The 12,736-nt window shown below is 43.6% G+C and overlaps 1 protein-coding gene across 6 annotated transcripts in view; it reads right to left on the minus strand.

Annotated features, from left to right (window-relative positions):
- sntb2 (syntrophin, beta 2) overlaps positions 1–12,736 on the minus strand; it is a 69,241-nt gene that overhangs the window by 39,500 nt on the left and 17,005 nt on the right. For 5 of the 6 annotated variants that reach the window (XR_011964220.1, XR_011964219.1, XM_072595741.1 and 2 more), the window contains exons 3-5: positions 11,265–11,460; positions 4,592–4,734; positions 424–620 (exon numbers count right to left, since the gene is read on the minus strand). Coding sequence is in view for 4 of the 6 variants with exons in the window: in XM_072595741.1 (XP_072451842.1) it covers positions 424–620; positions 4,592–4,734; positions 11,265–11,460 (536 nt within the window). In the remaining 2 variants the exon portion in view is untranslated. The remainder of the gene's footprint in view (positions 1–423; positions 621–4,591; positions 4,735–11,264; positions 11,461–12,736) is intronic. The other variant, XM_072595742.1, reaches the window with a different exon arrangement.

Below are 12,736 nucleotides of genomic sequence, written 5' to 3' on the forward strand. Positions count from 1 at the left end.
TCTCAATATAACAATGGCATGAACAAGGGTTTCAGCAGAGTTGTGAAGGTGGTGAGAAAATGCAAGGGAGGTAATGGTAAGCAGTGTTGCTGCTGGAGAGGAATACAACATCAACAGTACAGTACAACAGATGATATTCTCTGTGACCCGTAAGATCATTTGAACCTGCTTCAGAGATTTTGAAAACTGCTTTTATCACAGCTTTCAGTACACAAGATAACTCAAAATAACACTGCCTGTCATTAAAGTAAAACCTCCACTGAATAATTATAGCGGAAATCAAATATCCTGAGGTTCAGAACTCATGCACAAAGACCCATTCTCCAAACCCACACACTAGCCTTGTCGCCATGGTGATACGAGAACACACCCAAACCTCCCACACTGATGAAATACATGGTGATCACCACTCAGAACACATACCCAACGTCACCTCTTTAATCAGCTCTGAAGCACTATGGCAGCCTTGGACAAGCATCCGTGTCCATGTTGACAGATCCCGGTGAGTCTCCACACGGAAAACATGCATTTCAATGCCTTGTCGTGACCCAGTTCTTGTCGCAAATGATAGATCAGAACTAATGCTTGGGGATCCTCGTGCTGACCCTGAGTGAACCAACCTGAGAAACAGGGAAAGACAAATGGACATCAACATAGCAGGAAGTTAAGTGTCCTAGACCAAACCATCTTCAGCTGTTCACCAATGACCCACGTTCCAACATAAGGTCAGGAATGGGGATGTATGCTAATATATGAACCACTCAGCACCATAATCAGGTACTGAAATAGTACTTGGTCATATAGAGGCACATATGAAGTAACATTCATGCTATACAATTGCTAGACAATGGGCATTACTAAAAAACACAAATCTGATCACTGGCCCTTAACATTCATTGGGATTACCATCACTGAATCCTTCACGTTCAACATTAAGGGTTATCATTGACCAGAAACTGAAATAGACAAGCCACAAGTATAATAATCCAAGCTGCAGAGAATAGAACTTTACGGTTTAGCGAAAGTAGGAGTTCAGTGAAGGGAGGGTGCTATTTCTTATAGTAGGCTTTGCATGGTGAGGAAGGAGTGGTAACATCCAGTGTCAGACACAGCCCAAGCGTATAGCTCAGGGACTTTACAGGCAGCGTGGAAATTCAGTGCAGAGGGGAAGAGATGCACTTTACTTGCTTTTTTTTGGGCTCTTAGTTTGGAACATCATTTTTAAACAGGATAAATTCAAGTCCAGGATTGTGGGCCCAGCATAAAACAAGTGACACAGGAAAACTGGAAGAAGAAACAAGGTAAACAAGCTTGTACTATAAAGTGAAATTGGGGCATATGCTGTTGTGGGCATCACAGAGATGCAGCTACAAGGGGATCACGGCTATTAACTAATGGGCAGCACAGTGGCTAAGAGGCTAGCATGGCTGCCTCACAACTCCAGGGACAGGGGTTCCACTCTAGTCTTGGGCAACTGTTTTTGTGGAGTTTGCACATTCTCCCAGTGTCTGCGCACGGTTCAGCAGAGTGCTATGTTTTCTCCTACAGTCCAAAGATGTGCAGATTGGGTTGTTTGGCCATTGAAATTATCCAGACTGTGGTTCAGGGACGTGCTGGATAGATGGGTTAGCCATGGCAAATGTGTTGTTAACAGTACAGGGTAGGGGCGGGGTTAGGCGAGATGCTCTTTAGAGGTTTGGTGTTGATTTGATGGGTTGAATGGCCTCTTTCAAAACTTCTGTGGGAATTTTACGCTTTTTAATATCCAAGGATACACGTTCTATCAAGAGAATAGGCAGCAGTGGTGGGGCTGCTTGCTATTAGGAAATAAAATTAAATTGATATGAAGAATTAATTTAGGGTAGGACAGTGTAGAATTTGTATGGATACATTTGAAGAACTGGAACAGAGAAAAGACCTAGATGGGAGTTGTACACAGGCCTCCTAGCAGACTCAGATGTACATTACGAAAACAGACCCTTCAGTCCAACCCGTCCATGCCGACCAGATATCCCAACCCAATCTCGTCCCACCTGCAGCACCCAGCCCATGTCCCTCCAAACCCTTCCTATTCATATACCCATCCAAATGGCTCTTAAATGTTGCAATTGTACCAGTCTCCACAACTTCCTCTGGCAGCCAATCCACACACGCACCACCCTGTGTGGGGAAAAAATTGCCCTTCAGGTCTCTTTTATATCTTTCCCCTCTCACTCTAAACCTATGCCCTCTAGTTCTGGACTCCCCCACCCCAGGAAAAAGACCGTGTCTATTTATCCTATCCATGCCCCTCATGATTTTATAAACCTCTACTGTATAAAGTCACCCCTCAGCCTCCGACACTCTAGGGAGAGGTTGAATAGGCTAGGGCTGTTTTCCCTGTAGTTCAAATCCTCCAACCCTGGCAACATCCTTGCAAATTCTGGATTAGTGGTGCTGGAAGAGCACAGCAGTTCAGGCAGCATCCGAGGAGCAGTAAAATCGACGTTTTGGGCAAAAGCCCTTCATCAGGAATCATTGTTTTCACCTAACATCCTTGCAAATGTTTTCTGAACGCTTTCAAGTTTCACAACATCCTTCCAATAGAAAGGAGACCAGAATTGCATGCAATATTCCACGCCTAACCAATGCTCTGTACATCCAGAACATGACCTCCCAATGCTTGCACCTCAATACTCTGAGCAATGAAGGAAGGCATACCAAACACCTTCTTCACTATTCTATCTACCTGCGACTCCACTTTCAAGGACCTATGAACCTGCAGTTCAAGATCCCTTTGTTCAGCAACAGTCTACAAGATTTTTTTTTGAAAGAAGCTTGTGGTAGAGGGAACAGGCAATTCTGGATTTGGTGACATCTAAAGCTGCAGACTTAATTGGGAAGCTTAAGGTAAAGGAACCCCCCAAGGGTGCAGTGACCATAATATGATGGAATTCAGTTAGCGAGGGAGAAACTTGAATCAGATGTAATGGTATTACAACTGAGTAAAGATAATAAAGACATGAGGGAGAAGCTGCCCAGAGTTAATTGGAAGGGGAGCCTAGCAGGTAAGACAGTGGTGCAGCAATAGCAAGAGATTCTGGAGGTAATTCAGGAGGCACAGCAGAAATTCATCCCAAGGAGTACTGAATCATGCTAAGGGAAAGAAGGCAACGATGGCTGACAAAGAAAGTCAGGGACAGTATAAAAACAAAAGAAAAAGCATACAATGTGTTGAAGACTAGTGGGAAGCCTTTAAAAACCAGAGGGCAACTAAAAATAGCAATAAGAGAGGAGAAGATGAAATATGAGAATAAGCTACCCTGTTACATAAAGAAGATTGCAAGTGGTTTTATTGATATATAAAAAAGGTAAGAGAGACACAATTGGATCACTGAAAAATCAGGCTGGAGAAGTGGAATACTGCATAAAGAAATGGCAGAGGAATTGTACAGACACTCTGCATCAAACATCACGGTGGAAGATACCAGTAGCAAACCAGAACTCAGAGAGTGTCAGGGGAGCAAGAAGTGAAGAGATGATGCTAGGGAAGCTGAAAGGTACAAACATCTGGGAAGGCTTTGATGTTGATCTTTTAGGAAAGATGAATCATAGAGGGTGCCAGAGGACTGGAACATGTCTAACATAATACCCCTGTTCAAGAGAGGGAGGCAGAATATGGGAAATGATCTGACCTCAGTTGTTGGTAAGGTTTTAGACTCTATTATGAAGTATGATAATGCAGTGTACTTGGAAGTGCATAGTAAATTAGTGCTGAATCAACATGGCTTCATCAAGAGGAAGCGAGAGTGTGGTGCTGGAAAAGCACAGCAGGTCAGGCAGCATCCATAGGACAGGAGAATTAACGTTTCGGGCATAAGCCCTTCATCAGGAATGAGGCTTGTAGGCCGGGAGCATGCCGAGACTTGAATGGGGTGGGGGGTTGCTGGGGATAAAGTAGCTGAGAATGCAATAGGTAGATGAAGGCGGGGGAGAAGGTGATAGGTCAGAGGGGAGGATTGAGCGGATAGATGGGAAGGACGATGGACAGATCAAGAGACAGCGCTGAGTTGGAGGCTCGGGTCTGGCATTAGGTAGGGGTAGAGGAAATGAGGAAACTGGTGAAATCCATATTAATCCTGTGTGGCTACAGGGTCCCAAGGCAGAAGATGAGGCATCTTCCTATCTGACCTATTACTTTCTCCCCCACCATAATCTACCTATGTAGTTGTATCTGAATGCACATAGCGGCCCGAATAAAATTACTGAATTAACAGCATAAATAGAGACACATGGATATGATACTGTGCCAATTACCGAGACGTGACCACAAGGAACGCTTCATCAGAGCTGAGGGGAAATGTATGCTTGCTGTCTCTCCATAGATGTTGCCTGACCCACTGTGATTTCCAGCATTTTTTGTTGACAGTACAGATTCCAGCATCTACAGTAATCTGCTCCTGCTTGACGTTTTTGTTAATTTTTGATAGTAAGGGAAGCAGCTTGCCATTTTGGTACTGAACCAACGTTTACACCAACGGTGTGACTAGTGCAGTAGTGGGGTTTAGTTATCAGCATATTCCTCCTGTCACATTTATTGCACTGTTCAGACCTGGTTGCTAGCAGTGGGTGACTCTGAGTGGGCGATGACCACAGGTCTCTGTTCCATGGGACGCTGTTGTAAAGCAGCATGTCTTTATCAGTAAGGACGACCACCACCGGCTTCCAGTGCTGCCTTCCACCTTCAACTTTTTGCTGCAAAACAAAGAAAATCCCATTGCTGAATAAGCACGAGATCCTGAGTTTGCAACCTAACCCACCACCCAAACAACAGGACTACACACTGCCTGGGAGCTGCTCTCCCTAACTGTCAGGCACTGGGAAACCTAACACTTGTGTACCAAGGCACTGCTCTCCTCAACACAAGAACACTGGTAGACTGAACCCTCAGACACCAATCAGTTCTCAACCCCATCATAGGTCTAAACAGAAATGAGCACAGCTATAATGGGTGGAGCTTGGAATCAAGGGCTAAGATGAGAGCATTTCTGATGGCAACACACACACTGAATTAAAAGACTTTAGAAAGGATTCAGAAAATATTTTAAGAACATTCCAGAGCTGGGATCTTCAATGACATGGATAGATTGGGGAAGCTGAGGTTGTTCTGCCTAAAGAGAAGGCTGAAAGGAAACTTGATGGAGGGATGAGAATAGAAAGAAACTGTCAAAATTAGCAAATGGGTACCAACTTAAAATGACTGACAAGAGAAAAACAAGAGACTTTTTTTATCTTAGTATCTCAAGCGTTCTGCCTGTGGGCATGGTGGAGGCAGATTCAATTAATTTTAGAAAGGGTTTTGGATAAATATCTTATGAGAACAAAATTGCAAGATATAGAGAGGGGTATTAGATGAGCTGCTCTTGTAGCCAGTCACACAACAGGCCAAATTAGGAAATAAAATTAAATTGATATGAAGAATTAATTTAGGGTAGGAGCGTGTAGAATTTGTATGAATACAGGAATGAAAAGCACGAGTAAAACATTCTGTCCTTCAAGCCTGCTTTACCATTCAATAAGATCATGGTTGACCCCACTATTGTCTCAATTCTACCTTTCTGTTTGCTCTCTCCCATAACCCTCAAATTCCTCAATCATCAAAAATCTGTCAAACTCTCCCTCAAATCAATTGATTGATTCCGCCTCCATTGCTCTCCAAGGGAAAAAAACAATAGAGATTAATAAATCTTCAGAGGAAAAAAAAATCTCATTTCTATGTTAAAAGGGAGATCTCTTACTCTTAAATTGTGTTGCCCAGATTTAGTTTACCTTAAAAAAGGAAACATCCTCCAGGTATCCAAAATATGCAGTCTCCTTAGAATTTTATACATTCCAATATACATTTTAAATCAAGCAGAGTCAGCATGGCTTTATGAAAGAGAAGTTGTATCTGACTAATTTATTGGAATTTGTCAGGAAATCACAACCAGGGTAGATAGAGGGGAATCAGTAGATGTGTTGTATTTGGACGTCCAGAAGGTATTCAATAAGGTCCCTCACAAAAGATTAAGCCATAAGGGCGGCACGGTGGCACAGTGGTTAGCACTGCTGCCTCACAGCACCAGAGATCCGGGTTCAATTCCCGTCTCAGGCGACTGACTGTGTGGAGTTTGCACATTCTCCCCGTGTCTGCGTGGGTTTCCTCCGGGTGCTCCGGTTTCCTCCCACAGTCCAAAGATGTGCAGGTCAGGTGAATTGGTCATGCTAAATTGCCCGTAGTGTTAGGTAAGGGGTAGATGTAGATGTAGGGGTATGGGTGGGTTACGCTTCGGCGGGGCGGTGTGGACTTGTTGGGCCGAAGGGCCTGTTTCCACACTGTAAGTAATCTAATCTAATCTAATCTAATCTAAGAACCCATGATGTTGGAAGAACTACATTGGAGTGGATAGAGAACGGCTCATTGGCATGGAGCAGCAAGTAGGGATAAGGGGCTCTTTTTCCAAGTTGGTGAACTTTAACCAGTGGGATTCTACAGGGATCAGTACTGGGACCTCAGCTGTTTATAATATATATTAATGACTTGGAGGAGGGAAGTGAATGTATTGTAGCCAAATTTGCGGAGCAGAAAATTAGGTGGAAAAGCAAGTTGTAAAGGGATACAGAGTTTACAGAGAGATCTTGCTAAGTAGCAAAAAGTTAGCAAATGGAGTATAATGTAGGAAAATGTGAAGTTTAACCGTGTTATTTAAATGCAGAAAGGTCCGACACAAGCTGACTTGGAGGGATTTGTGCATGAAATACAAAGCTAGCACACAGGTACAGCAGGTATTCAGGAAGGCTAATGGAATGTGGGTCCTTATTTTAAGGGGTTGGAGTACAGAAGTTAGGAAGCTGAAAATGTGTTGCTGGAAAAGCACAGCAGGTCAGGCAGCATCCAAGGAACAGGATGCTGCCTGACCTGCTGCGCTTTTCCAGCAACACATTTTCAGCTCTGATCTCCAGCATCTGCAGTCCTCACTTTCTCCTCTACAGAAGTTAGGAAGTCCTACTACAACTGCACAAGGTGCGAGTGAGACCATATCTGCAGTTCTGTAAGCAGCGTTGATCCTCTTATTTAACAAAAAGGTAACATTTCATTGGAGGCAGTCCACAAAAGGTTCATGAGGATGAAGGATTGCTTTACAAGCAAAGGTTAAACAGTTGGGATTGTACTCACCGAAGTTAAGAAGAATCAGGATGATAGAGTCATCGAGTCATAGAGATGTACAGCATGGAAACAGACCCTTTGGTCCAACCCGTCCATGCTGACCAGATATCCCAACCCAATCTAGGCCCACCTGCTAGCACCCGGCCCATATCCCTCCAAACCCTTCTTATTCATATACCCATCCAAATGCCTCTTAAATGTTGCAATTGTACCAGCCTCCATCAAATCCTCTGGCAGCTCATTCCATACACGTACCACCCTCTGCGTGAAAAAGTTGCCCCTTAGGTCTCTTTTATGTCTTTCCTTTCTCACCCTAAACCTATGCCCTCTAGTTCTGGACTCCCTGACCCCAGGGAAAAGACTTTGTCTATTTATCCAATCTATGCCCCTCGTAATTTTGTAAACCTCTATAAGGTTACCCTTTAGCGTCCGACGCTCCAGGGAAAACAGCCCCAGCCTGTTCCGCCTCTCCCTATAGCTCAGATCCTCCAACCCTGGCAACATCCTTGTAAATAGTTTCTGAACCCTTTCAAGTTTCACAACATCTTTCCGATAGGAAGGAGACCAGAATTGCACGCAATATTCCAACAGTGGCCTAACCAATGTCCTGTACAGCCACGACATGACCTCCCAACTCCTGTACTCAATACTCTGACCGATAAAGGAAAGCATACCAAACGCCCTCTTCACTATCCTATCTACCTGTGACTCCACTTTCAAGGAGCTATGAACCTGCACTCCAAGGTCTCTTTGTTCAGCAACACTCCCTAGGACCTTACCATTAAGTGTATAAAGTCCTGCTAAGATTTGCTTTCCCAAAATGCAGCATCTCACATTTATCTGAATTAAACTCCATCTGCCACTTCTCAGCCCATTGGCCAATCTGGTCCAGATCCTGTTGTAATCTGAGGTAACTGTCTTTGCTGTCCACAACACCTCCAATTTTGGTGTCATCTGCAAACTTACTAACTGTACTTCTTATGCTCGCACCCAAATCATTTATGTAAATGACAAAAAGTAGAGGGCCTAGTACTGATCCTTGTGGCACTCCACTGGTCACAAGATAGAGAATTCTTAAGGGGCTTGACAGGGTAAATGCTGCGAGGATGTTTTCTCTCATTGGTTCCAGACTCTTCCAGAGGGCACAGTCTCAGAATAAAGGGGCACCAATTTAAAGTTGAGTTGAGGCAGAATTTCTTCTGAGGGTTGACAGTCTTTAGAACTCCTTGTCACAGTAGCTGTGGGGCCAGAGTCCTTGTGTATATTTAAGACAGACAGGTTCTTGATCAAGGGGAAATCAAGGGTTACAGGTAAAAGGCAGGAAAGTCGACATGAGGAATGCTGGATCAGCTTGATCCAGTTGAATGGCAGAGCAGGCTCATGGATCCAAACCATGTTTTCCTGTTCCTAATTTTGATGCTCTTAATGAGGTCCATCTTTCATTCTTCTAAACTCCAATGGATTGGATACAGGCCCAAGTTGCTGGTTGTTTCTTTAACTTTTCCTTGCTTTACTCTCTCGGTTTCTGCAATGAATACCCCCTCACCTTTTCAGGAGAAATAATAACAATGGTAATATCACTGGATTGATAATCCAGAGGCCAGAGGAATGAGGGAAGCAAAGGTCTACTGGAAAGAAGGAATGGAAACGGATGAATATTAATAAACAAGTGTTGTAGAAACTAGTGCCACTCAAAGCTGACATAATCTACATCCCTCGGTACTAAACGTAAGTGATCACAGAAACAGTAGATTCTGGAATTGTTCTGGCGGATTGGAGAGTTTGAAGAGTAAACTCAAATGTTTGTCGCACAGAAGGAGGGCACTTGCCCCATCATGCCCGTGTTAAAGATCTGACGACACTAACCCATTTTCAGATGGCAATGAGTATCCAAATAATGTTCAGAAGTTAAGAGTTTCAGTCCACCCTCTCAGGCAGTGAGTTCCAGACACCCACCACCCTCAGTAAAAAAAAAGTTTTCAACTGTCTTCTTAGCCTTCTCTGTCTTAGCTTAAATTTATGCCGCCGGTAAGTGATTCCTCTACTAATGATCGTGTCCAATCTCCTCAGGTCCACACACAATCATTGCTGCCTCAACATATCCAATCTTCTCTCAGAGCTTCTTCAGGTTTCCTGCTAAAATGACTAAACTGACATTTTTCTTCAGTTTATCATGACTGATGCAATTGTAACACAAAATTATGCACAGTTGTGTATGCCTCATTATACAAAGAAGTGGTCGCATTGGAGAGAGTGCAGAAGCGATTTACAAGAATGGTTCCAGAAATGAGAAACTTCAGCCATGAGGGAAGATCAAAGTTGGAACTGTTCTCCTTGGAGAGAAGGTTGAGAGGAAATTTGGTACAGCTTTCTAAAATCACCAGTGGATTAGACAAGGAAAGTTAGGGGGCAGAGATTTAAAGCCACGTGCAATGTGATGTGAGGAAAAACAATTCACAAAGCAAGTAGTTCAGGTCTTGAATGTACTGCCTGGAGATGTGGTGGAGGCAGGTTCAACTGAGGCATTCAAAAGGGAATTGAACATTTCTTTTGGATAGTAACAGTGTGCAGGGATATGGAGAAAAAGCAGGAGATTGACAGAAGATAACAGAGCTAGTGCAGGCCCCCATTTGTGTGTGCGTGCCACTGTGTCAAATGTCTTGGAAATCCGTGTACTCTAGAAAATTAAACACTATTTCCCCATTAGAAATCTATGCTGTCTATTCCTTATCAACCTACCATTTTCCATGTTATTACTAATTCTACCCGAAGAATTGTTTCTAGAAATTTCCCTGCCACCGAAGTTAAACTAACTGGTCTACAATTGATGGCAGTTTTGAACAAGGTTGTAATATTTGAAATTCTCTAGTCTTATGGCACTCTTCTAACAAGTTCAGGAAGACTGAAATATTATTGCCCCCACAATATCTATCCTCACTTCCTTTAAAATTCTCAACCTAACCGTAATAAGAGTACCACTTGCAACAGCTTCTATTCCTGTTCCTGCATACACCGTAAAGGATTTACTGTTACCTCCCTTCTCCTTCTATTTCTTATTTCAGTCCCTAATCTCTCATTCCTTTCACTGGTAATCAACATTCCCTTTAAATTTTTCTTCCTCCTGCCTGAACCTCCCAGCTCTATGCTCAGAAGTGGCTTATGGAAGTATAAGTCATGCAATGGCATGATGACTGCCACACTGGGGGCTTCCCAATGATTCAGGGGACTGAGCAACTTAGAGGGAATGCTGCTGACAACCATCTTGAAACTAAATCAACCCGCTTCAAACGTTGGAGTCACATATGCAGAGCCCTTAAGAGGAAAATAAATAACCAGTGGTCAAGGGCCACTGCTGCACTAGCAACCCACAGGAAAACAAAAGAAGGAAAAAAAAGAGTTCCGGCAAGCAGATTCCATGGAGTGAGGATAAAAGCAAGGAAGCTGGTTTATTTCCACTGCCAGACACCAGAAGGACAGAGCAGATAAACGCCCGTGTCCTGCTCCCATTCTACACTGGTACCACCTCAGATTCCCTACCAGTAGTCACAGCCTGCTTCCAAATTGGCGCATTTATCAATGTGAATTTGAAGTGTAACACAAGGTAACCCAGAGTCAGAATATAGTAGAACAGGACTGTATTCGGCCAGTCATGTTGCTAGGTTACTGGAATAATGAGGTTCCCAAGCAGTAATACTGTATAAACCAAGTTATGATTAGATGTTGGAAACAGGCCCTTTGGCCCAACAAGTCCACACCGACCCGAAGCGCAACCCACCCAGGTCCATTCCCCTACATTTACTCCTTCACCTAACACTAAGGGCAATTTACCATGGCCAATTCACCTGACGTGCACATTTTTGGACTGTGGAAGAAAACCGGAGCACCCGGAGGAAACCCACGCAGACACAGGGAGAATCTGCAAATTCCACACAGTCAGTCGCTTGAGGCGGGAATTGAATCCGGGTCTCTGGCACTGTGAGGCAGCAGTGCTAACCACCGTGCCACCCACTATCCAACTTCAACCTAACACACATCTTGACCTTAGAAGCCAATAAGTAGCAACCTGAGAATTCTCTACCTGCTCAGCCAGCCAGCCAATATGCTGTATGGCCCTGCCACTTGGGTTAAGCAGCCCATTCAGCTCCAACAGTGCCTGAGGGATCAGCGCCGTGATAGTCGTGTGAATGGCTGTGAACCAAGCATGTGTAGCAACAGCATCCTTGCTCCGCAGAATGATTACATGCCTGCCATCAGGGGAGTGCAGTTCAAATAACCTGTGGGAATGACAAATAGGAAACAGAGGGTCAGAACCAGAAGACAGTTGCCTGTTTTTCTGAATAAAAAGAACTTAAAACAATAAAATATTCATGCTTGGCACAATGTGGATCAGTGTGAGAATGGGGGCTTGGGTACGTCAGAGCATGGTCTTATCAAGTGTCTTTTGGAAATCCAAAAACATAAAACATAAGTATAGTAGTAAAGCATTCAGTCTGTCAAGCCAGTTCTGCTACTCTGTACAATCACGGTTGACTCAACACTTCAATGTCTTACTCACTCCATTCCCATAACCCTCCACGGAACTGGTAATTAGAAATCTATCAATCTCTTCCTTAAGTGTACTCAAAGACAGGGCCTCTACAGCCCTCTGAGATAGAGGGTTCCAAACACCCATAATAAAACAAAATCTCATCTGGATCCAAATAGCAGTCTCCATATTTTTAAATTGTACTCGCTCTACGGCAATAATATCATTCCTGAGATAAGGAGACCAAAACGTCTCAGTACTCAAGTTGCAATCAAGCTCCCACACAACCAAAGATTTCACTATTTCTACACTCAAATTATCTTGCAATGAAGGCATACATTCCAATAGACTTCCCAATAGCTGGATGCTGCATGATAGCCTTCATTGACTTATCAACAAGGATACAAAGGTCACTTTGCATATCTACACTTTCAACTTGTTACGAGTCAAGAAATAGTTTGGGCATTTCTGATACCAAAGTGACTCACAACAACTTTGGTTGACACAAAAAAAATGGGAATAGGAATAGGCCGCTCAAGTCTGCTCCACCATTCAATATGATCATGGCTGATTGTACATCACAATACCCTGTTCCTGCTTCCACTCCATACCCTTTAATCCCCTTAACCCAAGGAACAATCTACATCCCCTTGTTTAAAGCATTAAATGTTTTGGCCTCAATCACTTTCTGTGGTAGAGAATTCCACAGCTTACCTCCCCCACACCTCTCTGGGTGAAGAAATTTTTCATTTCAGTCCTAAACAGAATACCCCATATCTTTAGACTGGGGCTCGTAATCCTGGATTCCCCTGCCATTGGAAATATCTGTCCTGCATTTACCTTATTTAGCCTTGTTGGATTTTTATAGGTTTCCAAGAGATTCCCCCAACTTCTGCCCCCTCCCCCAATTCTTCAGACCTGTCATTTAGAAATCAGTCTGGTAAACCTCTCTTCATAGCCAGAACAGTCTTCCTCAGATAAGGAGAATAAAACTCCACACAAGACTCGAGGTGTTAATCACCAAG

Source organism: Chiloscyllium punctatum, chromosome 26 (assembly GCF_047496795.1).
Source record: "Chiloscyllium punctatum isolate Juve2018m chromosome 26, sChiPun1.3, whole genome shotgun sequence".
Classification (NCBI taxonomy): Eukaryota; Metazoa; Chordata; class Chondrichthyes; order Orectolobiformes; family Hemiscylliidae; genus Chiloscyllium; species Chiloscyllium punctatum.